The sequence below is a fragment of the Taudactylus pleione genome, unplaced genomic scaffold (genome assembly GCF_031769625.1).
Source record: "Taudactylus pleione unplaced genomic scaffold, aTauple2 ptg000861l, whole genome shotgun sequence".
Taxonomy (NCBI): domain Eukaryota; kingdom Metazoa; phylum Chordata; class Amphibia; order Anura; family Myobatrachidae; genus Taudactylus; species Taudactylus pleione.
The window spans coordinates 1,750,064-1,776,437 of NW_028285263.1; the positions used below are offsets into that span (position 1 = coordinate 1,750,064).

Here is a 26,374-nt window from a genome sequence, read left to right on the forward strand (position 1 = left end):
TGTCAGTCTGCAACATTGACTGAAAAGCTGAGGAAGCGGCCGCCAAATTTTGCACGGAGTTGGAGAGCACATCCACCCAGGGTGGAGGAGTCACCATAGGGGCCTGAAAAGGTACCACAGGCTGCTGCGGCACAGGGGAAGCCTGTATATACATAGGCAACCCCGCATAGGGACCCACCGACTGAGACCCAGGAGGACTCCGCAATAACTGCGGGACACCCGGGGAATGGGGGATGGTCGGCTGGGACAACGACCTAGTAGGGAGAGCAGTCGGGACCGACAGACGGTCCGCAATAGACACCAGCACTTGAGAAAACATCGCCCACGGTGGTTCCTGCGCCAGAGAAGGTCTGGATGGGCCAGGAGCCACCTGGCATCGACTACACAGGCCATCCTGTGACAAATCCTCCCTATCTACTCCTGCAGAACAGCGTCCGCAGGAGGCCAACACCGGAGCCACTGAGCGCTCAACCTCCTCGTCTGACAGAATATATTATATATCTGGCACCAGGGTAGAAGTAAAACGCACTCACCGGTGTGCTGAACAACAGCCCACAATATGGCACTGAGTAGCACACAACTGTATGTGACGGACCTCACAAATACGTGATCTATATAAGTGAGGTCAGTAGAAACGCCCCTCCCCCACACACCTGTAGGGCTTGTAGGAGAAGTAAAGGGATAGGTATAAGCTGACAGTAAGTAGAAAATAAGCACAGACAGGCAGCACTAGCAAAAGTCACATACCATGCAGGAAGATATACTCACTGCACCTTTCCACTACAATCAACCTGCCCAGATTCAGTGTCTGGGAGGGCTATAGTGCTGTGTACGCTGTCCTTAATCAGGGGAGAGGTACACAGGGGGACCGGTCCGCGTGCTCCCTGAAGATCTGCGCTGCCACTGTGAGAAAATGGCCGCTGGAGACCTCAGAGGAGGAGTGGCCGAGTAGCTGCAGCTCAGCGACGCCAGACTCCGTGCTGAAAGGCGCGCTGAGCTGAGGGGAGGAGCCGCTGACAGGGAAGGCTTCCTCCCCTGGCTAGCATATTAACCCCAGGGCTTGCCGGCATCCCGCTTGCCATATATCCCTGGTGGTCTAGTGGTCCCACGGGTTATTCCTCCTCAGAGGGGGAGCCCGCCGCCACCGCTAGCGGCCCCCGGTCTGTCCCCTAGGACCGGGGGCAAAGGACTGCATCTGCAGGCAAAACCCGCGAGCCGCCGCTAATCGGCGACTCGCGGCTTACCTTGTCCCCGGCGACTCCGGCAGCAGTCCAGGGAGGGACCCAGAGTCCGGCTAGTACGGACTCTGGCCTCCCGCCGCGATCCCCAGCGCAGTACTGGCGTCGCGGCGCCAGCGGGGAAGGAGAGCGGCAGCGTGGGCGTCTGTATAGACAGCCCGTCGCTGCCACACTAGAGCCTCTGTTTTAAAATAAATCTAACAGGCTTTTTTTTTTTTTTTTTAATAAAAATAGAAAGCTTTTGGGGGCTGCTCCTGCAGCCCCCCTGCGCAGGTGACCCGACTCCGGCCGGGCACCAACTCAAACTGAGGTGCTGTGGCCGGGGTATAGAGGAGGACGGACCCAAGTGCATCCTGGGAGCAGCTAAAGCTTTAACTGCGTGGTGCCCATGGATCCAGATCCAGCTATACCCCAAGGTCAACCCTGTGGACCCCCTATGGACCCTGAAGTAGAAATGGGAGATTATACTATATAGAGCATTAGGAAGGACTATGCAGCTCTGCTCTGTAGATAATGGCTCCTGTATAATAAAGGGTATGTCACTCGCTATTGGCCCCAAAGTTGTTCTTATAACGGATGTAATTTAGTGAAATGTGACACAGACATACCTTGGTCTATGAGAAACATGAGTAAGTCATCGCAAGTGATGGACGTGTTCGCCGTTAGCATCCAGGCCAGTTTGAACGTGTCACGGAAGGTTTTAAATCAAAGTATTGGGAGTCAGTGTCTCATTATCCCGCTGAATGTTTTCCCTCAGTGCCAAGAGTCCGTGGCTTGTTGCGGTACACTCTCCCTTCTACGCCTTGTTTAGCTGTGTACCGGTTCATCTTCAGCATGTAACTCACCATGAATGTGGACGACCTCAGTACACACCACCGTCAGGAGCAGGAATACCTGACTAGCAGCGATAGCTCCACAGGTGGGGCTGCAGCACAAAATTCAGCGGAACCTCACCAACTGCCACCCTCACTGGTTACATCCTCACTGCCACCCTCACTGGTTACATCCTCACTGCCACCCTCACTGGTTACATCCTCACTGCCACCCTCACTGGTTACATCCTCACTGCCACCCTCACTGGTTACATCCTCACTGCCACCCTCACTGGTTACACCCTCACTGGTTACATCCTCACTGCCACCCTCACTGGTTACATCCTCCCTGGCAGTTGGTGAGTCTCCCCTATTTAAATTTTTTCTCTTGTAGGTTTATACAATCTACTGTATTCATTATAGTGAAAACAAGAAATAAAAAACATTTTGAAGAAAAACTTTGGGGCCATTAGAGTGTAACAACCTGTATATGGGAGATTATGTCATATAGAGGATTAGGAAGTACTATTCAGGTCTGCTCTGTAACAAATGGCTCCCGTATAACATTTGGGAGGGTCTGCTACAGTATGGAACAAATTAGGGATCTCTACTGTAACCCTTAAAGACTCCATTCCAATAGCCATGTAAGAGGGAGGGTACACACTCACCCCTCCCCGATGTACAAGATGCCGCGTTCTCAGTCAGTAATACGCGAGAAATTCAGTGAAGTGCGTTTTATTTTTCTTTAGTTGCTTTTGTTCAGAGAAAATAAATACAGTAACAAAACCGGGGACACCCCCTTCAGGAAACCAACAGGGCCTTATGAGTGAAGACACGGTCCTGCAGGGGGGGGGGATGGGAACACTGATCCGCCTCTCCCCTCCTCTAACGCTCACATGGAGAAGATGCAGCAACTGCCCTACATGCGACAACGTGAGACCGCGATCACCAGGCTCTTCAGTGATGTTCTCTTAACTAATTCTGTATGCATATGATGCTACCTGCTCACGGTGTAACCCCCATCCTCCCCTGCAGACCACCCCCCCCACAGTTCCTCTACCAATCAGTACTCGTGTGAGGACCGCACGTCAGGCTGGCTTAGTGCTGGTGCGGCCTCCCCCGACCTCGGCCGGCTGGAGCTCCGTCCATACTGGAGCGAGGGTTCTTGATGGTCTCATCTACGGACAGGATGAGGCAGGCGGCTTCGGAGGCTGCGGTCAAAGCATTGATCCTGACGATAGATGGTTCCCAGACAAAGGCTTCAAAGTTATCGGCTATGTCTTCATTGTTCACGTCCACGCCGTACCACATCCCGCCCTGAAAACATCACAGCGTTAGGACAGGAAATACATGGGGTTATTTGGGTATGATCAGCCACTGGGGGCCAGCAGCAGAGCCAGACATCACACTGACATTTATCTCTGGCAGGAAAGAAAGGTAATGAGATGTGCAGGTGACCTACAGGGAGAGCAGGTCGCCCGCCGCCGCAAGCCTACGCAGAGAGAGTAGGCCGCCAGCCTACAGAGAGCAGGGCGCCCGCCGCCAGCCTAGTGGCGCTGGGTAAAAGGTCTATGTCACTAGATCCGTGCCCACGTTACACGTGGCCGGGCAGATCAGACAAAAACCAGGCTCAGAATTGTGATATAAATATAGGGAAGAGAAACCGCACACCGGAGAGCACACAATGTCTGCGCAGAGGGGGAACGGGCAGCAGACTGGCAGAAACCACACATTGTCTGATAATGTGGCACGGCGTGACAGGGGCGGGGATAGGACGCAGGGAAAGTCATACTGCTCACCTGGGCATGTTTAGCTCTCAGCTTGTTCAGGATGTTGGTGGCATCGAACCCAGCATTGTCACAGAGCTGCCGGGGGATGATCTCAAGGGCTTTTGCGTAGGAGCCAATGAGGAGCTGCTGCTTGCCAGGGATGGTCCTGGAGTAATCCCTCAAGTACTTGGAAAGTTCCATCTCAATGGCGCCGCCACCAGCAACAACAGAGTCGTTCTGCAGAGACAATGCGGCATTAATGCACAGAACACATTCCCAGCAAGGGATCTGCCTACGGGACGGGTATACAGAGAATACGCAGATACCTTGATGGCTCTCCGCACAATCATGATGGCATCATGCAGCGATCTCTCAGTCTCCTCCATGAACTGCTCAGCGCCACCTCTCAGTATCAGGGTGCAGGTCTTGGCCTTTGGGCAGCCAGTGAAGAAGTTGTACCTGAGGGGAGTACAGGAAGGAAGGAATGACCATGTGACCTGGACAGTAGTGACAGAAGCGGGTTACACAGCAGTAATACACTGATCAGGCCAACGCTGGGGGAGGAGGACCAGGAATGACCATGTGACCTGGCCAGTAGTGCGACAGAAGCCGGTCACACAGCAGTAATACACTGATCAGGCCAACGCTAGGGGAGGAGGACTAGGAATGACCATGTGACCTGGACAGTAGTGACAGAAGCGGGTTCCACAGCAGTAATACACTGATCAGGCCAACGCTGGGGGAGGAGGACTAGGAATGACCATGTGACCTGGACAGTAGTGACAGAAGCCAGTCACACAGCAGTAACACACTGATCAGGCCAACGCTGGGGGAGGAGGACTAGGAATGACCATGTGACCTGGACAGTAGTGACAGAAGCCAGTCACACAGCAGTAACACACTGATCAGGCCAACGCTGGGGGAGGAGGACTAGGAATGACCATGTGACCTGGACAGTAGTGACAGAAGCCGGTCACACAGCAGTAATACACTGATCAGGCCAACGCTAGGGGAGGAGGACTAGGAATGACCATGTGACCTGGACAGTAGTGACAGAAGCCGGTTCCACAGCAGTAATACACTGATCAGGCCAACGCTGGGGGAGGAGGACTAGGAATGACCATGTGACCTGGACAGTAGTGTGACAGAAGCGGGTTACACAGCAGTAACACACTGATCAGGCCAACGCTGGGGGAGGAGGACTAGGAATGACCATGTGACCTGGACAGTAGTGACAGAAGCCGGTTACACAGCAGTAATACACTGATCAGGCCAACGCTAGGGGAGGAGGACTAGGAATGACCATGTGACCTGGACAGTAGTGACAGAAGCCGGTTCCACAGCAGTAATACACTGATCAGGCCAACGCTAGGGGAGGAGGACTAGGAATGACCATGTGACCTGGACAGTAGTGACAGAAGCCGGTTCCACAGCAGTAATACACTGATCAGGCCAACGCTGGGGGAGGAGGACTAGGAATGACCATGTGACCTGGACAGTAGTGCGACAGAAGCCGGTCACACAGCAGTAATACACTGATCAGGCCAACGCTAGGGGAGGAGGACTAGGAATGACCATGTGACCTGGACAGTAGTGACAGAAGCGGGTTCCACAGCAGTAATACACTGATCAGGCCAACGCTGGGGGAGGAGGACTAGGAATGACCATGTGACCTGGACAGTAGTGACAGAAGCCAGTCACACAGCAGTAACACACTGATCAGGCCAACGCTGGGGGAGGACGACTAGGAATGACCATGTGACCTGGACAGTAGTGACAGAAGCCAGTCACACAGCAGTAACACACTGATCAGGCCAACGCTGGGGGAGGAGGACTAGGAATGACCATGTGACCTGGACAGTAGTGACAGAAGCCGGTTACACAGCAGTAATACACTGATCAGGCCAACGCTAGGGGAGGAGGACTAGGAATGACCATGTGACCTGGACAGTAGTGACAGAAGCCGGTTCCACAGCAGTAATACACTGATCAGGCCAACGCTGGGGGAGGAGGACTAGGAATGACCATGTGACCTGGACAGTAGTGTGACAGAAGCGGGTTCCACAGCAGTAATACACTGATCAGGCCAACGCTGGGGGAGGAGGACTAGGAATGACCATGTGACCTGGACAGTAGTGTGACAGAAGCGGGTTACACAGCAGTAACACACTGATCAGGCCAACGCTGGGGGAGGAGGACTAGGAATGACCATGTGACCTGGACAGTAGTGACAGAAGCCGGTTACACAGCAGTAATACACTGATCAGGCCAACGCTAGGGGAGGAGGACTAGGAATGACCATGTGACCTGGACAGTAGTGACAGAAGCCGGTTCCACAGCAGTAATACACTGATCAGGCCAACGCTAGGGGAGGAGGACTAGGAATGACCATGTGACCTGGACAGTAGTGACAGAAGCCGGTTCCACAGCAGTAATACACTGATCAGGCCAACGCTGGGGGAGGAGGACTAGGAATGACCATGTGACCTGGACAGTAGTGTGACAGAAGCGGGTTCCACAGCAGTAATACACTGATCAGGCCAACGCTGGGGGAGGAGGACTAGGAATGACCATGTGACCTGGACAGTAGTGTGACAGAAGCGGGTTACACAGCAGTAATACACTGATCAGGCCAACGCTGGGGGAGGAGGACTAGGAATGACCATGTGACCTGGACAGTAGTGACAGAAGCCGGTTACACAGCAGTAATACACTGATCAGGCCAACGCTGGGGGAGGACTGGGAATGGACAGCTGGCCACCACACCTTGCAGATAATCATATTGAAGGCTGACGGATGCTTTATAATGGACGGACAATGGAAGCAACATAGAACAATTATTCCTTCCAGTCTAACAGACATGTGCTGCTCTGGGAGTAATCCCCCCACCCCAATACATCACATATCTAGGATAACCCATGGGGCAATTTCCCAAAACTCTGCCATTACAATCCAGGTTTTAAAGGATATCCATGCTTGAGCACAGGTGACTAGTATGTCATTCAATTTAATTCAACCATCTGGACTCAAGCATGGGTATTCCTAATGCCTGGGGGTAAAAGGTGACGTTTGGGAAGCTGTACCCATCCCAATTTCAGCAGGACAGTCCCGCTTTTTGGGCATTGTCCCTATGTCTCACTGGCAACAGGCGGCCATGTCCTCAAAATGTCACATGGGCGTGGCCTACCTAGCACAAAGCCCCACCCCCTTTTGCAGGCACATGCTTTAGACTTGTAACAAGCTGGGAGGTGTGCCCCTGGGAGAGATTTATCATACCTTCTAAAGAGGAGAGGTGGCGTAGTTGCCCATAGCAACCAGCTTCTAGCTGTCATCTTAAGGTGCGTACACACTGGGCGATAAAGTGGACGACTGAACGATAACGATATCGTTAGCGTTCAGTCGTCCACTTTATCGTCCATTTTTAACCCCAAAACGATGAACGATAACGACGACGCACGTTCCCGCGGGTCGTTCGTCATAATCGTTCATCGGGCTGACATGCAGGCCAACCTGACGATCTCGTCAGGTTGCTGCATGTTGGGGAATGGGGGAGAGAGCCCGGCGCTGAACGATATCGTTAATGATATCGTTCAACGGCTGTGCTCTATGTCATGAACGACATTGAGCGCACCCTGCCGGGGACACACTAGACGATATCGCTCAGGGAGCACATAGTGTAGTGTGTACGCACCATTATAGAATGCAATAGATAACGGATAGCTACGAGCTGACTGGGTGCCACAGGCAACGCCTCCACTTGTCCTCTTTAGGATTTGTTTTTTTATGTTTTTATTTGAATTTTTCAACACATTGGATACAGTACATTGTATAAACATTCTAATCAGTAATAGATAGAAGATAAATCACCTGTAGCCCAATACCGCCTATAACACGGTCCTCTTTAGGTTTGACAACTCTCCCCCATAGTGTATGTTAGTTATGTCACGTGATGATAGAGCTCACCTCTCTCCACCAACCTGACTCTCCTCAAACAGAGAGCACTGTCCCAGCACATCGTCAGACAGGGAGTTCACACTGGTCTGGATGGAGCCCCCGCAGGCCTGGGGAGGAACAGCACAATTAGCCACAAACCTTTATGTCTACGCAATACGCAAGCTGGGGTACTGGGTACAGCTGGGGAACCTGTTACAGTGGTCTGGGCAAGGGGGTGGCAGCTGCATTTATAGTTATATGCCAGGGAGAATAAATTGCTGGACTGCCCAGTCACATGACACAGAGACATGATCATGTGACCAGCACTATTATAGGAAGCGATGGGCGCAAACCTTCATAGAGTGATCAGATTAAATAAAAGTTATACAAAAAACAAACAAAACCCCAACAACTGGGAGACACCCTATATCACTAACATCTCCACCAGCCACACACGGATACCATTGCCATTTCCTACCATCATGGTCCTCTTGAGGTCCTCCTCAGGTACCCTGCCAGCACAGAACATGTCTCGGTCAGCAAAGAACTGTGTGGCCACATCCCCAATGGGAAGCTTGGACAGGACGACCTTGGCTCCAGACTTAGAAATCTTCTCCAGTTTGTCGTAGAGGATGTTCCACTCGGCATCTACAATGGCCTGGTATTCCTGTGATATGGAGAGGTTATTAGGACGCTCTGTGATAACAAGAGATATGGTAAGAACTTACCTTTGTTATCTCTGTTTCTACGAAGTCCATAGGGTCCACAGGGTTGACCTTGGGGTATAGCTGGATCTGGATCCACGGGCACCACGCAGTTAAAGCTTTGCTGCTCCCAGGATGCACTTGGGTCCGTCCTCCTCTATACCCCGCCCCGGCCACAGGCACCTCAGTTGGTAAGCAGCTAAGGCCGGAGGAGGAGACTAAACAGAGAGAAGGAAGACTGGAACACACAAGAAACCATACTCACAGAAATGGGAGACGGAAAACCGGTGACCAGCCACACAGCCCAATTGAAGCCAGGTGCGTCAGGGCGGGCGCCCTGTGGACCCTATGGACTTCGTAGAAACAGAGATAACAAAGGTAAGTTCTTACCATATCTCTTGTTTTCTACTTCAGGGTCCATAGGGGGTCCACAGGGTTGACCTTGGGGATGTCCCAAAGCAGTTCAACTAAGGGCGGGGACGCTCCTGTGCTGAAAGGAGTACCCGGCGCCCAAAGGATGCATCCTGAGAGGCGAAGGTGTCAAACGCATAAAACCTCAAAAACGTCTGAATTGAAGACCAAGTAGCCGCCTTACACAGCTGAACAGCGGAGGCGCCACGTCTAGCAGCCCAAGAGGGACCCACAGAACGAGTGGAATGAGCCTTAACAGAGGCTGGCACAGGTAAACCCTCCTGCGCATAAGCCTCACAAATAACTGAACGAAGCCAACGGGCTATCGTTTGCTTGTTGGCAGGCCAACCCCTCTTGTGAAAACCAAAGAGGACAAACAAAGAATCAGACTTCCTAACCGAAGCAGTCCGGTCCACATAGATTCTAAGTGCCCGGACCACATCCAAGGAAGCCTCACCAGCCGAAAGATCAGGTGACTGAAAAGCTGGCACAACAAGTTCCTGATTAATGTGGAACTTTGAAACCACTTTGGGCAAAAACTCAGGACGCGTGCGGAGCACTGCCCTGTCCTGGTGAAAAATCAGAAAAGGAGGGCGACAGGAAAGCGCCCCCAATTCTGAAACCCTCCTGGCCGAAGCAATTGCCAGGAGAAAAATGGTCTTAAACGTCAGCCACTTGAGCTCCACCGACTCAAGCGGCTCAAAAGGAGGACCCTGCAAGACCCTCAGTACCACCGTCAAGTCCCACGGAGCCACCGGAGGCACGAAGGGAGGCTGGATCCTGAGAACACCTTGGAAAAAGGTGTGAACGTCTGGCAGTGTAGCAATCCGTCGCTGAAACCACACGGACAAAGCAGACACATGAACCTTCAGAGAGGCCAGGCGTAAGCCGAGGTCCAAACCCGATTGAAGAAATTCCAAGATTCTGGAAACCCGGAACACCTGCGGATCATAGTTTCTGGATTCACACCATTGAAAATAAGTGCGCCACACCCTGTGGTAAATCCGCGCGGAGGCAGGCTTGCGTGCCCTAAGCATGGTACCAATCACTGAACTGGAGAAACCCCTAGACCTCAAGACGGCTGTCTCAAGAGCCACGCCGTCAAAGACAGCCGACCCAGATCCGGGTAAAGGCAGGGCCCCTGAGACAACAGGTCCCGACGCTGAGGAAGAAGGTACGGAGCGTCGATGGAGAGGCACCTCAGATCGGAGTACCAAGGACGTCTGGGCCACGCCGGAGCCACCAGCACGAGCGTGCCGCCGTCCTGCTTGAATTTCCGCAGAACCCGAGGAAGTAAGGATATCGGAGGAAACAGATACGCCAGGTGAAACGTCCATTTCACCGACAGAGCGTCTACCAGACAGGCGCCTGCGTCTCTTGTCCTTGACCCGTAAACGGGCAACTTGTGATTGTGACGGGAGGCCATCAAGTCCAGCTCCGGCAGCCCCCACCTGTCCACGAGTAGCTGAAACACCTCTGGGTGAAGCGACCATTCCCCGGGATGCACATCGTGACGGCTGAGGAAGTCCGCCTCCCAATTGAGGACTCCGGGAATGAAGACTGCCGAGATCGCTGGAACATGACACTCCGCCCAAGCAAGAATGCGAGACACCTCCGACATTGCTGCCCGACTGCGAGTTCCCCCTTGGTGGTTGATGTACGCCACCGTGGTGGCGTTGTCGGACTGCACCTGAACCGCCCTTCCGTGAAGAGCGGGGCCGGACGACTGCAGGGCCCTGTACACAGCCCGCAGTTCCAGGATGTTGATGGGGAGAAGTGCTTCTTCCGCGGACCAACGACCTTGAAGCGATAATGAGCCGGTCACTGCCCCCCAACCCCGAAGACTGGCATCCGTCGTGAGCAGGACCCAGTCCGGGATCCAAAAGGAGCGCCCCTCGACCAGATGCACCGTCTGAAGCCACCAAGCCAAAGACTGCCGAACCTCCGCGGACAACACCAGCATCTGAGAGCGGATCCGGTGAGGTAACCCGTTCCATTCCGATAGAATCAGCCCCTGCAGGGGCCGGGAATGGAACTGGGCAAATTCCACCATGTCGAATGTCGACACCATGGACCCCAGAACTCTCATAGCTGAATGGACCGACAGGCGGCAACTGCTCAGGCAACTGTGTATCCGCAGCTGCAGGGAGGAGACCTTCTCTGGAGTCAGGAAAATCCGCTGCTGACGAGAATCCAGCAGGGCTCCCAAATGAACCATCCGCTGTGATGGAATCAGGGAGGACTTCTTCCAGTTTATCAACCACCCGTGTGCTTGAAGACAAGCAATGGTCAGGTGGAGATGTCGAAGAAGCACCTCCGGGGAGCTCGCCAGCAGCAGAAGATCGTCCAGGTACGGCAACAGACGTAGACCCTGACCCCGAAGGTGGGCAGCCATAACCGCCATCACCTTGGTGAACACCCTCGGAGCCGTGGAAAGGCCAAAAGGCAACGCCCGAAATTGGTAGTGATGTTTCAGGATAGCAAACCTCAGATACCGCTGATGTGCCGGTGCTATGGGCACATGGAGATATGCGTCCTGGATATCGAGGGAGACCATATAATCCCCGGGTTCCATCGCCAGAATGATGGAACGTAACGTTTCCATCCTGAACCTGGGAACTCTGAGGTATCTGTTCAGAGACTTCAAATTCAGGATAGGGCGATGAGAACCATTGGGTTTCTGTACCAGAAACAGAGTAGAATAGTACCCCGTCCCGCGCTGAGACTGCGGAACGGGAACAATGACCCCTGCTTGTAGCAAGGATTCTATAGCTACCTGAATCTGACCAGCTTTGGTCTTGTCCAGAGAAGGACTCGTACAGAAAAACTGGTGGGGCGGCCTGAACCGAAAAGACAGGGCGTACCCCTGAGAGACTACTTCTCGAACCCAGGCATCCGTGGTGGTATTGTGCCAACACTGGGCGAATTGGAGAAGTCGGCCTCCCACTCTGGGGTCCCCCAGAGAGAGGCCCGTCCCATCAGGCAGCAGGCTTATCCTCCTGCTTGGAAGAAGGGCGCCGAGCACTCCATGCCTGCTTCTTGGGCTTGGGTGCGGCCTTGGTCGCCGAATGTCTCGGGAAGGACTGGCCCTTGGCCTTACCCTGAACCCGAAAGGACCGAAAGGCAGAGCTCCTCACCTTAGCCGGCGCAGAGGCCGAAGGGAGAAAAGCCGACTTGGACTTAGCCAAAGTATCCACTATTCTGTCCAAATCCGGACCAAATAGTAAATCACCATTAAAAGGCAAAGCCTCCAGACCCTTTTTTGAATCTGCATCAGCCCTCCAGGACCTCAGCCACAGGGAGCGCCGAGCAGATACCGCTGCAGCCGACACCCTAGAAGTGAGCAGGCTGGCATCCAAAGACGCTTCCCCAATATAGGAAGCTGCATCCCGCATCTGTCCCACTAACGCTCTCTGGATATCCGGAGCCTCATCAGGAAAGGTATCCTCCAAGGCATTGGCGCATGCCTCAATGGCTTTAGCCACCCAGGAGATAGCCATGGACGGGCGAGCCACCGCCCCGGAAAGAGAATAAATGGACTTTAAACAAGTCTCCACCTTCCTGTCCGTGGGATCCTTCAAAGAGGAGATAGACGGCAATGGCAACGTCGCGCTTTTGATCAAGCGGGTAACGTGGGAATCCACCGCCGGCGGAGTTTCCCATTTCCTGCAATGAGCTTCAGGAAAAGGATAGTTCGCCGCCAACCTTTTCTGTGGATGGAACCTCTTACTAGGTAATTGCCAGGCCGCCGCCATATGATCCGATAATTGATCAGACAGGGGGAACACAGTTGAGGTCACCTTGGCCTTTTTAAAATTAGGAAACTTCGACCTAGGAGCCGGCGCATCATCCTCAACATGTAGGATAGCCCGCACCGCCCTAACTAAGGCTGGAACATTAATGGAGGACTTAGCTTCCACCTCCTGCCCCATGACATCAGAGTCAGAGTCCTCATGGATTTCTCCATCATCTGAGGACACTTCCGAGTCCGACAACTGCGCAGCTAGTGAACTCACAACCGGACGTTTAGACACCCTTGGTGGCACATCCCCTTGCAACATAGACTGAAACGCCGAGGATGAAGCCGCCAGACTCTGTACGGAGCTGGATAGAACATCCACCCAAGGCGGAGGAGCCGTCGGAGCAACACTCTGCAAAGGCACTACAGACTGACACGTCCCTGGGGAAGACTGCACATACACAGGCAGTCCTGAGTAAGGACCCACAGTCTGGGCCCCGGGGGAAGACCGCAACATTTGTGGAACCCTCGGGGAATGGGAGATGGTGGGCTGCGGTAACGCCCTAGAAGGGACCGCTGATGGGACCGATAACCGGTCCGCAATAGACGCCAGCAGCTGTGAAAACATCGCCCAAGGAGGGTCCTGTGATACAGGGGGGTTGGAGGGGCCCGGTACCAGCTGGCACCGCCCGCATAGACCATCCTGAGATAAGTCCTCCCCATCAACTCCAGCAGCACAGCGTCTGCAGGAAAATAACACAGGAGCCACAGAGCGCTCAGTCTCCTCATCCGACATGATACCGTAAATACACAAGAAATAGGTATCACCAGAGGAATTACGGTTTTAACACCCGCGCACTCACCAGTATGCGAAACAACAGCCCAGAAATGGTACTGTGTAGCACACAACAGTATGTGACTGACCCCACAAATACGTGTTTTATATATGTGAGGGTCTCAGAAAAACGCCCTTCCCCCACACACCTGCCGGGCCGTAGGAGAAGGAAAGGGATAGTTATAAGCTGACAGTAAGGAGAATAAGTCACAGACAGGCAGCACTAGCAATAGTCACATACAATGCAGAACAGTTATACTCACTGCACCTTCCGCTACAATCAACCGCCCAGATTCAGTGTCTGGGAGGGCTATAGCGCTGTGTACACTGTCCTTTAGCAGGGGAGAGGTACACAGGGGGACCGGTCCACTTGATACCGCCTGGGAGTCTGCGATGTGCCAGTAAAGATGGCCGCCGGAGACCTCAGAGGAGGAGTGGCCGAGAGATAAGAGCAGCTCAGCGACGCCAGACTGCTAGTTGAAAGGCGCGCTGAGCTGAGGGGAGGAGCCGCTAGACAGGGAAGGCTGCCTCCCCTGGCTAGCAATTAACCCCCGGGTTGCCGGTCCCGCTACCAGCCTGATACCCTGGTGGTCTAGCGGACACGCGGGGTATTCCTCAAATGAGGGGGAGCCCGCCGCCGCCGCTAGCGCCTCCGGTCTGTCCCCAGAGACCGGAGGCTCCTGACTGCATTAAAGTATCCGCGGGCCGCCGCACGCGGCGACCCGCGGCTTACCTGATCCCCGTCGCGTCCGGCAGCAGTCAAGGGAGTCCCCAGAGCCCGGCTAGTACAGGCTCTGGGGTCCCGCCGCGATCCCCAGAGCTGTACTGGCGTCGCGGCGCCAGCGGGGAGAAGGAGCGGCAGCGTGGACGTCCTAAAGGACAGTCTGATGCTGCCGCTCTAAAAGTGTAAAAAAAAAAAAAGAAGAAAAAAATAAAAAATTTCTCTTTTAAAATAAAGCTTAGGGGCTGCTCCTGCAGCCCCACTGCGACAGGGTGACCCGACTCCGGCCGGGCACCAACTAAAACTGAGGTGCCTGTGGCCGGGGCGGGGTATAGAGGAGGACGGACCCAAGTGCATCCTGGGAGCAGCAAAGCTTTAACTGCGTGGTGCCCGTGGATCCAGATCCAGCTATACCCCAAGGTCAACCCTGTGGACCCCCTATGGACCCTGAAGTAGAAACAGACTGATCGTTGTGAATATGAGGAGTTCATGGCTCACCGTCACGTTGTTGACCCGGACCTCTGCATTGTCTTTCTCCGCCTTCAGCTCCAGCTCCACGTTCAGCAGAGCGATCTTAGGGGACTCGTACTTCTTGGGCTGCATCTCAAAGCCAGCATAGGAGAAGGTCTTCTTGAAGGCGACTCCGGCCACCAGGTGAGATTCCTGCACAGGAAGAGAGTCAGTAACAGCCGCGGAGAAGCGAGAGGAGCAGGGGCGTCACAAAGCGTAGTCTGCCGCACACACCTCTAGAGCCCCTCCCTGGACTTTCTTGATCCCAATCATCTTGAGCTGCAGCAGATCATCTAACAAGGACACAGCATCCACCACCATCTTGGCGAAGAAGTCTTTCTGCAAAGCAATCAGCTTGGAGCTCAGGGCTGTGGCCGCGCACTTCTCCAGCAGATGGCGCTGTTCTCTAAGCAGATATAATGGTCACACTTAGAAGGTGCAAAGCATGTTACTATATTACTCTACTGTTACACCTGAATTACAAACAATACTCACGCTTTGTCCTCTTTCTTCACGGTGACGGCAATCTGCTTAATTTTACTGACTGCCTGGAAGAAATTAGAATAAAAACCCGTCAGACAGGGCGGTAATTGGGCAGCATGCGATGTAAGCTGGGAAGCAGTCTGGGAGATGTCGGGTAAGGTGGCACAGGGGCATGGCTATGGAATGGAAGGAGCCTATTCTGCCGGCCGTGACGCAGAGCCAATACTCACGAGCTGTGTGGCGGTGGAGAAAGCCCGGATGATGATCTGTGGATGAAGCCCTTCCTCCACGTACGGCTTCACTTGTTTCATGAATTCAGCTGCCAGGAGTGTTACCGAGGTTGTGCCATCGCCCACCTAATAAGACAAGTAGGTGTCAGCTGGCAAATTGTCCATAGTGACTGGGTATTAGGGGCAAGGCACCCTCACAGCCGGGGGTTTACAGCTTAAAGTTTCATAATTACCCCAGAGCACACAGCGCTATAGGGGGCCGCCAGCAATGTATAAACACTGGCAGTGATAAGTCTGATCAAAAGTTTTTTCCCCAATCATCAGTGTGTAACCGAGTTGTCAGGGAGCTGCCATTATAGCCGGACAAAGGTCACCGCTGGCAAACAATCCCGACTGACCGTGCGCCCACTCCCCCAAATCATTTCATCTTTCTGATCTTGGGTTAAACACAAATCTACAGACCGATCCACACACACTCATAGGAGGGGGGTGAGCTGACATGATTGCCATACTTGTTACTATTCCCATGTGTTCAGGCTCTACCTCTGCATCCTGAGACTTTGCAATGTCCACAAGGGTCTTTGCTGCAGGATGGACAACATCGAGGAGCTTCAGAATAGTTGCACCATCGTTTGATATAGTGGCTTTACCTACAAGTAAAAGTACATTGCACATGTTAGTGGCAACACAGATTACGCCACGGCACCAGGGTTATGTACAGTTACACAGCTTTCCCCACCGCGTTTATTGTAACATTAGTCCATGGCACCAGGGTTATGTACAGTTACAATAAACACGGTGGGGAAAGCTGTGTAACTGTACATAACCCTGGTGCCATGGCGTAATCTGTGTTACAATAAACACGGTGGGGAAAGCTGTGTAACTGTACATAACCCTGGTGCCGTGGCGTAATCTGTGTTACAATAAACACGGTGGGGAAAGCTGTGTAACACAGATTACGCCACGGCACCAGGGTTATGTACAGTTACACAGCTTTCCCCACCGCGTTTATTGTAACATTAGTCCACGGCACCAGGGTTATGTACAGTTACACAGCTTTCCCCACCGCGTTTATTGTAACATTACTCCATGGCACCAGGGTTATGTACAGTTACACAGCTTTCCCCACCGCGTTTATTGTAACATTACTCCATGGCACCAGGGTTATGTACAGTTACACAGCTTTCCCCACTGCGTTTATTGTAACATTACTCCATGGCACCAGGGTTATGTACAGTTACACAGCTTTCCCCACCGCGTTTATTGTAACATTAGTCCACGGCACCAGGGTTATGTACAGCTACACAGCTTTCCCCACCGTGTTTATTGTTAACACAGATTACGCCACGGCACCAGGGTTATGTACAGTTATACAGCTTTCCCCACCGCGTTTATTGTAACATTACTCCATGGCACCAGGGTTATGTACAGTTACACAGATTTCCCACCGCGTTTATTGTAACATTACTCCACGGCACCAGGGTTATGTACAGTTACACAGCTTTCCCCACCGCGTTTATTGTAACATTACTCCACGGCACCAGGGTTATGTACAGTTACACAGCTTTCCCCACCGCGTTTATTGTAACATTACTCCACGGCACCAGGGTTATGTACAGTTACACAGCTTTCCCCACCGCGTTTATTGTAACATTACTCCACGGCACCAGGGTTATGTACAGTTACACAGCTTTCCCCACCGCGTTTATTGTAACATTACTCCATGGCACCAGGGTTATGTACAGTTACACAGCTTTCCCCACTGCGTTTATTGTAACATTACTCCACGGCACCAGGGTTATGTACAGTTACACAGCTTTCCCCACTGCGTTTATTGTAACATTACTCCACGGCACCAGGGTTATGTACAGTTACACAGCTTTCCCCACCGTGTTTATTGTAACAGATTTTACAGAGAGACCTCTATACTTACGCTGCCCATCCACTAGGCGATGTTGACAGGCGATTGCACGATAACGACGTCGTTATTGTGCAATCGCTTTCAAATTGTCCGCAAATCGGGCACTTTAAAGTCGGAAACGACCAGCAATGCGCGTGGCCGCTGGTCGTTTACGACATCTATCATCGGGCAAACATCACTGGTCAACCTGACGATAACGTCAGGTTCAGCATGTTGCCAGATGATTGATGAGCCTGCACTGGACGACTGCTCGCTCAGTGCAGGCTCATCACAGACATAGATTACAATGTCATAATCGTTCTGTCGTTTCTATGGTCTGCTAGGGGATGGGCAGCTTTAGGGAGAGAAGGGGAAAGATTGTTTCCTACTTTGTAAGAAGCCCCAATAACAGTAACAACATAACTCTTATTAATCAATGATGTCAGCAGAAGTTGTAGCTCGTTCCCAAAAGGTACCCAATGGGGCAATTCATGTAGGGGCAGATTGCGCCCTGGAAATGCCGAATTGCACATTTTCCTACACACTCAGGTGCCAACAAAAATCTGAGTAATTCTGGGGGAAACAGATGGCAAACAGACCTGCACCCCCACATCACCCAATAAACTGCAATGTCTAAGAACGCAACCATTCCTGCGCTCCACCTTATCTGAATATATTTCGGCAATGTGCACAATGACTACACACCCTGCACACACCTGACTGACACACTTAGGGGTCAATTCAATTAGCCGTGAGAGGGGCGAGTTGCCGTCAGCCCCACAACTTGCCCCCTTTGCTGCCCGATCTCACTCCTGACTCGTGGATATTTGTACAACGCCATTAGGGGCACACATTTGCGAGTCTGGCTGTACCGTAAGTGCGGCATAAAACCACATATAACCATCTATACGTCTGTACGATGTCGTTCACAGACATATCGCGTCGGCTGTGCTGCACAGATATTTGCCCATTGTGCTGTGTACGGGCGACCGCCCAGTCACTTGCAACAGAGGGCGTGCGACAGGTCCCCGGCCAGCGGGACCCATGGCCAGAAGACAGATGATGGCTGGTCAGTGAGTATGAGCAACCATTATCTGCAGATATATATGTCAGGTGTGTACCTAGCTTAAGTCACGTCTAATTGAATTAACCCCTTATGGTGCATACACGGTCAGATTTTTCTTCAAATCTGAACGATAACGATTTTAAAAATCGTTCATACCTGAAAGAGAAATCTGACATGTGTCCAACAATGAACGATGCGCGTTCCCGTCTGTAAGATAACGATATCTGACATCTGATGTGTTTGCAGTCAGTTTTGGTCGATTTCATTCATTTTAATACAGGCTGAAATCATTCATCTGACATATCTGACCATGTGTATGCACCATTAGTATGTAACATGTACACTGAGGCTGGTGCTACATACGTGTCAGATGCCCCAAGCTATGAGAACCCTGCAGATGTGACCATTAGCTGCAGCTCTTTCATATAAGAAACATATTACATAAATCACTGACCTCTGTCATCTACGATCAGTTTATCCATCCCACGAGGACCCAGCGTTGTGCGCACGGCTTCCGCGATCACCTGACAGGCGCTGATGTTACTCAAAAGCTGAGGGATCCCCTGAGAGGTGTCCGTGCCCTCCTTCAGCAGGATAACTGGTGTGGACTGCAATAAGGGGTAGGAAACAAGTCTTCTATTAATCAACAGCTCGGGCCTTTATCACGCTGGGTGTCAGTCATCATAAGTATTACCTACTCTAGGGGCTCCATCCAATTAGGAACTAATTACTCACAGCACGAGTAACGCCGAGTACACAATGTGTACACCCATACCCACTGCACGATGCGAAGGAATGATACATTGCGCTGACTGTACACACTGCAGGAAGCAAAGGACAATACATGGTGCCATCCATACACAATGCGAAGGAATTATACATTGTGCTGACAGTACACACTGCAGGAAGCAAAGGACAAAACATGTTGGCATCCATACACACTGCACAATGCGAAGGAATTATACATTGTGCTGCCTGTATACACTGCAGGAAGCAAAGGTACAATACATGGTGCCATCCATACACACTGCGAAGGAATGATACATTGCGCTGACTGTACACACTGCAGGAAGCAAAGGACAATACATGGTGCCATCCATACACACTGCACAATGCGAAGGAATTATACATTGTGCTGACTGTACACTGCAGGAAGCAAAGGACAATACATGGTGCCATCCATGCACACTGCACAATGCGAAGGAATTATACATTGTGCTGACTGTACACTGCAGGAAGCAAAGGACAATACATGGTGTCATCCATACACACTGCACAATGCGAAGGAATTATACATTGTGCTGACTGTACACACTGCAGGAAGCAAAAGACAAAACATGGTGCCATCCATACACACTGCACAATGTGAAGGAATGATACATTGCGCTGACTGTACACTGCAGGAAGCAAAGGACAAAACATGGTGCCATCCATACACACTGCACAATGCGAAGGAATGATACATTGTGCTGACTGTACACACTGCAGGAAGCAAAGGACAAAACATGGTGCCATCCATACACAATGCGAAGGAATTATACATTGTGCTGACTGTACACTGCAGGAAGCAAAGGACAATACATGGTGCCATCCATACACACTGCACAATGCGAAGGAATGATACATTGTGCTGACTATACACTGCAGGAAGCAAAGGACAACACATGGTGCCATCCATACACACTACACAATGCGAAGGAATTATACATCGCGCTGACTGTACACACTGCAGGAAGCAAAGGACAATACATGGTGCCATCCATACACTGCACGATGTGAAGGAATGATACATTGTGCTGACTGTATACACTGCAGGAAGCAAAGGACAATACATGGTGCCATCCATACACAATGTGAAGGAATTATACATTGTGCTGACTGTACACTGCAGGAAGCAAAGGACAATACATGGTGCCATCCATACACTGCACGATGCGAAGGAATTATACATTGTGCTGACTGTACACACTGCAGGAAGCAAAAGACAAAACATGGTGCCATCCATACACAATGCGAAGGAATTATACATTGTGCTGACTGTACACTGCAGGAAGCAAAGGACAATACATGGTGCCATCCATACACTGCACGATGCGAAGGAATGATACATTGTGCTGACTGTACACACTGCAGGAAGCAAAGGACAATACATGGTGCCATCCATACACACTGCACAATGCGAAGGAATGATACATTGCGCTGACTGAACACTGCAGGAAGCAAAGGACAAAACATGGTGCCATCCATACACACTGCACAATGCGAAGGAATTATACATTGTGCTCACTGTACACACTGCAGGAAGCAAAGGACAATACATGGTGCCATCCATACACACTGCACAATGCGAAGGAATTATACATTGTGCTGACTGTACACTGCAGGAAGCAAAGGACAACACATGGTGCCATCCATACACACTACACAATGCGAAGGAATTATACATCGCGCTGACTGTACACACTGCAGGAAGCAAAGGACAATACATGGTGCCATCCATACACTGCACGATGCGAAGGAATGATACATTGTGCTGACTGTATACACTGCAGGAAGCAAAGGACAATACATGGTGCCATCCATACACAATGTGAAGGAATTATACATTGTGCTGACTGTACACTGCAGGAAGCAAAGGACAATACATGGTGCCATCCATACACTGCACGATGCGAAGGAATTATACATTGTGCTGACTGTACACACTGCAGGAAGCAAAAGACAAAACATGGTGCCATCCATACACAATGCGAAGGAATTATACATTGTGCTGACTGTACACTGCAGGAAGCAAAGGACAATACATGGTGCCATCCATACACTGCACGATGCGAAGGAATGATACATTGTGCTGACTGTACACACTGCAGGAAGCAAAGGACAATACATGGTGCCATCCATACACACTGCACAATGCGAAGGAATGATACATTGCGCTGACTGAACACTGCAGGAAGCAAAGGACAAAACATGGTGCCATCCATACACACTGCACAATGCGAAGGAATTATACATTGTGCTGACTGTACACACTGCAGGAAGCAAAGGACAATACATGGTGCCATCCATACACACTGCACAATGCGAAGGAATTATACATTGTGCTGACTGTACACTGCAGGAAACAAAGGAATGATACATCGCACTGACTGTACACACTGCAGGAAGCAAAGGACAATACATGGTGCCATCCATACACACTACACAATGCAGTGGAGGGTGGCGTGATGTGTAGTATACATTACTTATAATAATGACAGAGGACCAATGGATGTACATGATTAGGGCTCGGGCTGTGTCAGTGAGGAGCTGCTGCTGCTGTAATATCATTATGCAGGTGTGTGAGGTTATGACAGTAGTAACACCAACTAGAGGCAGTATACTGGGAGTACAGGGGCAGTATAGACACACTGGGGGTAACGGGGAATAGAGGCAGTATACTGGGAGCACAGGGGCAGTATAGACACACTGGGGGTAACGGGGAATAGAGGCAGTATACTGGGAGCACAGGGGCAGTATAGACACACTGGGGGTAACGGGGAATAGAGGCAGTATACTGGGAGTACAGGGTCAGTATAGACACACTGGGGGTAACAGGGGGAATAGAGGCAGTATACTGGGAGCACAGGGTCAGTATAGACACACTGGGGGTAACAGGGGGAATAGAGGCAGTATACTGGGAGTACAGGGGCAGTATAGACACACTGGGGGTAACAGGGGGAATAGAGGCAGTATACTGGAAGTACAGGGGCAGTATAGACACTGGGGGTAACGGAGAATAGAGGCAGTATACTGGGAGCACAGGGGCAGTATAGACACACTGGAAGGAACCGGGGGAATAGAGGCAGTATACTGGGAGCACAGGGGCAGTATAGACACACTGGGGGTAACAGGGGGAATAGAGGCAGTATACTGGGAGCACAGGGGCAGTATAGACACACTGGGGGTAACGGGGAATAGAGGCAGTATACTGGGAGCACAGGGGCAGTATAGACACACTGGGGGTAACACGGGGAATAGAGGCAGTATATCGGGAGTACAGGGGCAGTATAGACACACTGGGGGGAATAGAGGCAGTATACTGGGAGTACAGGGGCAGTATAGACACACTGGGGGTAACACAGGGGGAATTGAGGCAGTATACTGGGAGTACAGGGGCAGTATAGACACACTGGGGGTAACAGGGGGAATAGAGGCAGTATACTGGGTGTACAGGGGCAGTATAGACACACTGGGGGTAACAGGGGGAATAGAGGCAGTATATTGGGTGTACAGGGGCAGTATAGACACTGGGGGTAATAGAGGCAGTACACTGGGAGTACAGGGGCAATATAGACACACTGGGGGTAACAGGGGGAATAGAGGCAGTATACTTGGAGCACAGGGGCAGTATAGACACTGGGGGTAACACAGGGGGAATAGAGGCAGTATACTGGGAGCACAGGGGCAGTATAGACACACTGGGGGTAACAGGGGGAATAGAGGCAGTATACTGGGAGCACAGGGGCAGTATAGACACACTGGGGGTAACAGGGGGAATAGAGGCAGTATACTGGGAGCACAGGGGCAGTATAGACAAACTGGGGGTAACAGGGGGAATAGAGGCAGTATACTGAGAGCACAGGGGCAGTATAGACACACTGGGGGTAACGGGGAATAGAGGCAGTATACTGGGAGTACAGGAGCAGTATAGACACTGGGGGTAACAGGGGGAATAGAGGCAGTATACTGGGAGTACAGGGGCAGTATAGACACTGGGGTAACACGGGGGAATAGAGGCAGTATACTGGGAGCACAGGGGCAGTATAGACACTGGGGGTAACAGGGGGAATAGAGAGTATACTGGGAGCACAGGGACAGTATAGACACACTGGGGGTAACAGGGGGACTAGAGGCAGTATAGACACACTGGGGGGAATAGAGGCAGTATACTGGGAGTACAGGGGCAGTATAGACACACTGGGGGTAACACAGGGGGAATAGAGGCAGTATACTGGGAGTACAGGGGCAGTATAGACACACTGGGGGTAACACACGGGGAATAGAGGCAGTATACTGGGAGCACAGGGGCAGTATAGACACACTGGGGGTAACAGGGGGAATAGAGGCAGTATACTGGGAGCACAAGGGCAGTATAGACACTGGGGGAATAGAGGCAGTATACTGGGTGTACAGGGGCAGTATAGACACACTGGGGGTAACAGGGGGAATAGAGGCAGTATACTGGGTGTACAGGGGCAGTATAGACACACTGGGGGTAACACAGGGGGAATAGAGGCAGTATACTGGGAGTACAGGGGCAGTATAGACACACTGGGGGTAACACGGGGGAATAGAGGCAGTATACTGGGAGCACAAGGGCAGTATAGACACTGGGGGAATAGAGGCAGTATACTGGGAGCACAGGGGCAGTATAGACACACTGGGGGTAACAGGGGGAATAGAGGCAGTATACTGGGAGCACAAGGGCAGTATAGACACTGGGGGAATAGAGGCAGTATACTGGGTGTACAGGGGCAGTATAGACACACTGGGGGTAACAGGGGGAATAGAGGCAGTATACTGGGTGTACAGGGGCAGTATAGACACACTGGGGGTAACACAGGGGGAATAGAGGCAGTATACTGGGAGTACAGGGGCAGTATAGACACACTGGGGGTAACACACGGGGGAATAGAGGCAGTATACTGGGAGCACAGGGGCAGTATAGACACTGGGGGTAACAGGGGGAATAGAGAGTATACTGGGAGCACAGGGACAGTATAGACACACTGGGGGTAACAGGGGGACTAGAGGCAGTATAGACACACTGGGGGGAATAGAGGCAGTATACTGGGAGTACAGGGGCAGTATAGACACACTGGGGGTAACACAGGGGGAATAGAGGCAGTATACTGGGAGCACAGGGGCAGTATAGACACACTGGGGGTAACAGGGGGAATAGAGGCAGTATACTGGGAGCACAAGGGCAGTATAGACACACTGGGGGAATAGAGGCAGTATACTGGGTGTACAGGGGCAGTATAGACACACTGGGGGTAACAGGGGGAATAGAGGCAGTATACTGGGTGTACAGGGGCAGTATAGACACAGGGGGTAACAGAGGCAGTATACTGGGTGTACAGGGGCAGTATAGACACACTGGGGGTAACAGGGGGAATAGAGGCAGTATACTGGGAGCACAGGGGCAGTATAGACACACTGGGGGTAACAGGGGGAATAGAGGCAGTATACTGGGAGTACAGGGGCAGTATAGACACACTGGGGGTAACACACGGGGAATAGAGGCAGTATACTGGGAGCACAGGGGCAGTATAGACACACTGGGGGTAACAGGGGGAATAGAGGCAGTATACTGGGAGCACAAGGGCAGTAAAGACACTGGGGGAATAGAGGCAGTATACTGGGTGTACAGGGGCAGTATAGACACACTGGGGGTAACAGGGGGAATAGAGGCAGTATACTGGGTGTACAGGGGCAGTATAGACACACTGGGGGTAACACAGGGGGAATAGAGGCAGTATACTGGGAGTACAGGGGCAGTATAGACACACTGGGGGTAACACACGGGGGAATAGAGGCAGTATACTGGGAGCACAGGGGCAGTATAGACACTGGGGGTAACAGGGGGAATAGAGAGTATACTGGGAGCACAGGGACAGTATAGACACACTGGGGGTAACAGGGGGACTAGAGGCAGTATAGACACACTGGGGGGAATAGAGGCAGTATACTGGGAGTACAGGGGCAGTATAGACACTGGGGGTAACACAGGGGGAATAGAGGCAGTATACTGGGAGCACAGGGGCAGTATAGACACACTGGGGGTAACAGGGGGAATAGAGGCAGTATACTGGGAGCACAAGGGCAGTATAGACACACTGGGGGAATAGAGGCAGTATACTGGGTGTACAGGGGCAGTATAGACACACTGGGGGTAACAGGGGGAATAGAGGCAGTATACTGGGTGTACAGGGGCAGTATAGACACACTGGGGGTAACACAGGGGGAATAGAGGCAGTATACTGGGAGTACAGGGGCAGTATAGACACACTGGGGGTAACAGGGGGAATAGAGGCAGTATACTGGGTGTACAGGGGCAGTATAGACACAGGGGGTAACAGAGGCAGTATACTGGGTGTACAGGGGCAGTATAGACACACTGGGGGTAACAGGGGGAATAGAGGCAGTATACTGGGAGCACAGGGGCAGTATAGACACACTGGGGGTAACAGGGGGAATAGAGGCAGTATACTGGGAGCACAGGGGCAGTATAGACACACTGGGGGTAACAGGGGGAATAGAGGCAGTATACTGGGAGTACAGGGGCAGTATAGACACTGGGGGTAACAGGGGCAATATAGACACACTGGGGGTAACACAGGGGGAATAGAGGCAGTATACTGGGAGCACAGGGGCAGTATAGACACACTGGGGGTAACAGGGGGAATAGAGGCAGTATACTGGGAGCACAGGGGCAGTATAGACACACTGGGGGTAACAGGGGCAATATAGACACACTGGGGGTAACACAGGGGCACGGATGAGCAGTCTAGGGGGCAGGGACCCTCCCGGGAGTTACACGTGCCCCCATAGCCCGGCCTCAGGCCCCTTCCGGGAACCCTCTGTGACCGCGGGCCGGGGTGTGGCACCCGGTTCCCCGTTGGATGGGGCCCCGGGCAGGATGGCAGCGGATCCCCTCACTCACCATCATCCTGAGTCAGATGTCTGAGAGAACTCGGAGCCGGCTACACCTCCCACAATGCACCGCGACAGCCAGCGGAGACCTTCCGGAACCTTCCAACCGTCACTGGGCGGGACTGTACGCTGCTCCCATGGAGACCACGCCGACCACGCCCCGGGAGTGGGAGAGAACCGCTGATTGGTCTGGTAGGTTGACGGACCAACCAATAAATATGCGAGAAAGGCGGAATGCAGTCCGGCAAATCGTAAGCCACCGCCCCCGCAGCCCGCCTTTCTCGCATGTTGATTGGCTGGTCTGTCACCCTACTGCTCTCCTCGT

The 26,374-nt window shown here is 52.1% G+C and overlaps 1 protein-coding gene across 1 annotated transcript; it reads right to left on the bottom strand.

The window, feature by feature from the left end:
- Nucleotides 1-2,769: 2,769 nt before the first annotated feature.
- On the bottom strand, nucleotides 2,770-26,220 carry CCT7 (chaperonin containing TCP1 subunit 7). The gene is made up of 12 exons (XM_088458856.1): nucleotides 26,060-26,220; nucleotides 18,806-18,959; nucleotides 15,929-16,035; nucleotides 15,386-15,511; nucleotides 15,168-15,220; nucleotides 14,907-15,078; nucleotides 14,661-14,825; nucleotides 8,231-8,419; nucleotides 7,783-7,880; nucleotides 4,146-4,278; nucleotides 3,850-4,056; nucleotides 2,770-3,367 (listed from the first exon to the last, which is right to left on the bottom strand). The coding sequence occupies exons 1-12, from the start codon at nucleotides 26,063-26,065 to the stop codon at nucleotides 3,149-3,151; spliced, it is 1,629 nt and encodes a 542-aa protein (XP_088314982.1). The 5' UTR covers nucleotides 26,066-26,220; the 3' UTR covers nucleotides 2,770-3,148.
- Nucleotides 26,221-26,374: the final 154 nt, after the last annotated feature.

Bases quoted from the DNA above. Each gene is read 5' to 3' on its own strand.
- CCT7 (XM_088458856.1), bottom strand. The intron at 16,036-18,805 runs GTCAGTGATTTA...TTTTACTTGTAG, and splicing joins ACTGATCGTAGATGACAGAG to GTAAAGCCACTATATCAAAC. The intron at 15,512-15,928 runs GTAGAGCCTGAA...TTGTCTTATTAG, and splicing joins CAAAGTCTCAGGATGCAGAG to GTGGGCGATGGCACAACCTC.